General features: G+C 51.5%; 1 protein-coding gene across 1 annotated transcript; it reads left to right on the top strand.

Moving 5' to 3' along the window:
• The first annotated feature begins 3,962 nt into the window (after positions 1–3,962).
• On the top strand, positions 3,963–4,625 carry LOC107110500 (heat shock protein 30C-like). The gene has a single exon (XM_015411285.1). It carries the CDS (start codon positions 3,963–3,965, stop codon positions 4,623–4,625), a length of 663 nt encoding a protein of 220 aa, XP_015266771.1.
• Positions 4,626–4,982: the final 357 nt, after the last annotated feature.

A 4,982-nucleotide genomic window follows, 5' to 3' on the forward strand; every position in this document is an offset into this window, starting at 1 on the left:
TAAATATTATTTTAATAGGATGTTGTGTGTGTTTGCGGTGAATTCAGAGATGGAAAACAGGTAGGGAGGGGGATATATCTGGGATGTGAACAAATTCAGTTGGTGAAAGGCAGAATTTCTTCCATGGGGCGCAAGGGGAAGAATGTTAGCGTGCCATGAGAAAAATTAATGTCTCCTAGAAGTTCAGCACACTGACCTACAGAGGAAGCAGCCTGCTGCCTCTCGGGTTGATTTACTTGACCTGGCCACCCTCCGATCAGCCAGCCTTCGGTAATTTTGGCATGTCTTTGTATTGGATGGGAAAGGATCGTTCAATTTCTCCCAATGCAGAGATGCAGCACAGTGACTTTCTGTCCCAGAGGTTGTCTGTTGAATCTCTGCATGAGTATACTAATGTAAGAAAAAGCCTGCGGTTTCATATGTTGGTTACCGAAAATGCTGGTTCTGTTCCGACTCTGCCAAGAAGGGACAGGGAAATGTTTTCCCTCACAGCGCTAGAACTATGAACACCGCATGAAATTGCTTGGCAGAGAATTCAGGACAACTAAAAAGATGGGGTTCCCCCCCCCCCCAATGTGTAACTTTCTTATGGAGCTCCTGTCACATGGTAACAGTTACCAACCTCAATGGCTTTGGAAAAGATTTTGAAAATGCACAGATAAGTCTATTGATGGCTATTAAGCTCTATAACTAAATGGAACCTCCATGTACAGAGACAGTATCGTTGGAGCAGATTCTGGGAATAAAGAGAAGCAGTGTGGCGGTATGGTTAGACCCAGGTTCGAATCCCCATTCCACTGGGGGAATTTGCTGAGTGACCTTGGATAAAGTGGAAAGAGAGGAGAACGCCGAAGGCTTTTTTGGATCTCCATTATGGAGAAAGGTGAGGTAGAAATGAAGTAAATACCCACCAAGGGCAGGCTCGGAGGTGTCTGAGGTAATGAAGAAAACAGAATACTAGACTCAGCGTGTTGAAATTTGCCTGACAGGGCATGAAGGAAAAATTCACGGGTCCACTGCTTGTACAGATCTTTTCAAAATTAAGCCTTGTCTGTCTTTGTTTTCTCAGCTGGGCTTTTCAGGTTTTGAAACCTTTCCCTCGTTTGGCCGCTTGGGGGTGTTTGAGGGAAAGGCGGAGGGATTTTGCCTTCCGTGACTGTGCATATTTTGGGATCAGCTAAGGCATGACTGACTCAACCTTGGAAATGATGCAAGGCGCTGAAATGATCCAGCGTTGGCCTTCTTCCAGAGGGGGCGGGGCACCTGCGTTAATCTGCAGAGCCAAAATAATAAGACCGTAGGGACGCCATCTTCCAGGTGGGGCCTGGAGACCTCCCAGAATTACAGCTTATCTCCAGACAGCAGTTTCCCCTGGAGGAAATGGCTGCTTTGCAGGGCAGACTGTGTGGCATTATACCCCACTGAGACCCCGCACCTTGCCATACCCTCCCCAGCTCCACCTGTTCCCTAGATCTCCCTGGAGCTGGCAGCCCTTATCCTATTATCCATTTGATAAGCCTTTCTAAGTTGCCGCACAACCAGGGGTCATTTCCTGCAGGAGCGCACAGGAGCAGAGCTCCGGCAGTAAGGAGCCCAGGGGGGCGGGCACATGCAACAAGCCCCACCCCCTGCTCCCAGCAGCCCTCAGTCAGAGCCAGAAGCAGCCAGGTAAGTTGCAGAGGGGCCCCCCGGCCCGCCTTCAGGTACAAGCTCTCCCTCCTCTGTGAGGGCAGATCTGCATGTCGTCCCCCCCATAGCTAGCAATGCAAAACAGTCCAGTGGCACCTTTAAGACCAAGTTTTATTCAGGTACAAGCTCTCCCTCCTCTGTGAGGACAGATCTGCATAATCCCCTAGCATACCTAGCAATCCAAAACAGTCCAGTGGAGCCTGAGTGGTGGGTGTTGCTTTCTGACACGCTTCTGGTGACGTCAGGGGGCGTGGCATATGCAAATAAGTTATGCAAATGAGCTCCTGCACCTCTTTTTCTACGAAATGACCCCTGTGCACAACTTATTGTTGTTTTATTAAAGATTATTATAGGGTTGGTTGCTAACTCTATATTGGGAGGTTCCTGGAAATATGGGGCAGAGGATGGGGACAATAGAGTTGGGGAGGGGACGCAACTCAGCAGGGATATGATGAAGCCGAGTCGACCCTCTGAAGCTGCCATTTTCTCCAGGAAAACTGATCTCTGTAGCTTGAAGAATCATAGAGTTGGAAGGGACCTCCATGGTCATCTAGTCCAACCCCTTGCACAATGCAGGAAATTCACAAAAAACTTTTCCCCCCCCCACGCCCCCAGAGTGAACTAAGCTCTGAGTTTTAGGTGATAATGGTTATCATTATCATATCAGAGCAGTTGTAGTTCTAGGAGAACTCCAGGTCCCAACACATTTACATTTTAACCCCTCCTGTTCCAGCTCTGGCCTGGTAAATTCCTGAGGATTTGAGGATGGTACCAGAAAAGGACAGGGATCTCACTGGGGTCATAGAGTCCACACTACAAAGTTGCCCTTTTTGTCCAGGAGGACGGATCTCTGTAGTCTGGAAATCAGTTGTAATTCTGGGACAACTCCAAGCCGCATCTGGAAGTTAGTAACCCTAACCACCCTTCCATACGGTCCCATGATGGCTGAACAGAACCTCCAGATGAAGGGGCAGTCTACCAATAAATACCAGTGGCTGAGGGGACAACAGCAGAGGGAGGTTTGGCTGCACTGGCCCTCCTAACAGGCTTTTCAGTGTTTTTGGTTGGCCACTGTGGGAAACAGGATGCCGAGTGAGAGTTGCCTGTGGTGTCATAATGTGTCAGACTAGTACATAAGGTTGCTAACTCCAGGTTGGGAAATTCCTGCAGATCTGAGCGTGTAGCGGGGTATAATGCTATACGGGTGGCCCTCCAAAGCAGCTTTTTTTTTCCATTGGAAGAGATCTCTGTAGTCTGGAGCTCAGTTTTAACTCCAGGACACCTCCAGGCCCTACCTGGAGGCTGGCAAGGCAGCGCTGAGAGAGCTGCGTTCCAATTCCTACTCTGACATGAAGCTCACTGAATAACTTCTTTGGTCCAGGCCTCGTTTCTCTCAGCCTAACATACCTCACAGGACCGTTGTTAGGATACTCAGTTTTAACTCCAGGACACCTCCAAGCCCTACCTGGAGGCTGGCAAGGCAGCGCTGAGAGAGCTGCGTTCCAATTCCTACTCTGACATGAAGCTCACTGAAAAACTTCTTTGGCCCAGGCCTAGTTTCTCTCAGCCTAACATACCTCACAGGACCGTTGTTAGGATAGAAGAAGGAGATTAGATTTATACCCCGCCCTTCACTACCCAAAGGAGTCTCAGAGTGGCTTACAAACTTCTTTCCAAGGACTTCCTTTTATCTGTTCTAACTCGACTTTAACCTCTCTTCATAGGGAAAGTGTTCCAACCCTTTTATCATTCTAGTTGCCGTTTTCTGCACTTTTCCCAATGCTATAATATCCTTTTTGAGGTGTGGTGACCAAAACATGAATGCAGGCTTTAGAAATCCGCTACCACCAGCTGCGAGAGGGCAACTCCGCTGTTATCTGATTTCCCTTGTCCCCTGACCGTGAATAATCAGATTATTCTGGAAGCTGCTAGAGAATACACGTTATTTCCTGCTTTCTCTGCGCTCGTGGTTCAGTGAGAGGCGGAGGGGCCTTTCAGGTCTTCCCCGAAGCAGAAGGGTGTCCGGGGTCTTCCTCGATCCTTCCAGAACGGCCTCCTCCTTTCCAGCCGCGCTGGGAAAACTCCAGGCCCGGCGGAGCGCCTGTTACAGGCCGTTGCGTCATCTTTGACACGGTGCCGAGGTCTTCCCCTCAGCTGTTTGTGGGCGGGGTGACTGAGGGAGTTATAAAAGGCCGGCACAGTTTCTGAGCCAGCCAGAAAGGCGAGACGAGACGCAAGTGAAGGATTTTTCCCCTCAGCAGTGCCGCATCGCCATGGCGAGCTACAGCCGTCTCTTGCTGCGGATGCTCCCCCTGCGTCGGTGGCCGTTGCACGGCCTGGGCCCTGTCTGGCTCAGCGATCCCCAGCCGGCCTGCAGGGTCCTGTGGCCGTCCAGCCACAACCTCATGGACCGAGTCGTGGCCGACGTAGAGAGGCAGATGCAAGACATGGAGAAGATGACCCGGGCCTTCTTCCAGGCCTCCCCGCTTCTGACGTGGGAGCGTGAGAGCCAGAGGGAGCCACGCGAGGAGAGTGCCACGGAGGCTGCTGTGAAGGGGCAACCAGACGGGAAGCACTCCTTCTCCGTGGACGTGACAGGCTTTTCCCCAGAGGAGATGACGGTGAAGCTGGACGGCAGAAAAGTCACGGTGACTGCCAAGCGCCAGAGGGAGAGCCAAAGCGAGGGGGGCAGCTACTGGCAAGAACACCAAGAGCTGCGGCGGGAGACCCTCCTTCCGCTCGACGTGGACCTCCAGGCCGTCTCGTGCTCTTTGACCCCGGACGGGCAGCTGTGCATCGAGGCACCACGCTTGGCTTCTTCTGCGACCACGGAGAAGGCCATCCCGATTGATGTCCAGTCTGAGGCACAAAAGGGGCCCAGTGGGGAAGAGAAAGAGCTGGGGGGCAGCGATGGGGCCAAGGCAAAGGAGACCTGAAATCCGCCCCGATAACCGCAGAACACCCTCCCACTGCATGGAAAACCAACGCCGCAGTGGCAGAAGACAACTGTAGACAAGACTTCACATGCCCTGGGGGACTTGGTTTCTGACCTGTCAGCCGTTTGGCCTCTATTCCTTAACCAAGGCTAGGCCCGGCCCATAATGAATTCTTGCCCTTTGTGCAATAAACCGTTTATTTTTCCAGAATAATCTGCATGTGGTTGGATTTTTGTGTGTGGAGCTTTTTTCTCCAATTGGAATCGGGGGCGGGAGGTGGGGGGTGGGAGTGGAAGACCCAGAGAAAATGTGTGTGTTAAGAGGTGGGCGGGATGGAATTTACCGGACTGGATGAAT

The sequence above is a fragment of the Gekko japonicus genome, unplaced genomic scaffold (assembly GCF_001447785.1).
Source record: "Gekko japonicus isolate JY-2015 unplaced genomic scaffold, Gekko_japonicus_V1.1 scaffold2190, whole genome shotgun sequence".
Taxonomy (NCBI): Eukaryota; Metazoa; Chordata; class Lepidosauria; order Squamata; family Gekkonidae; genus Gekko; species Gekko japonicus.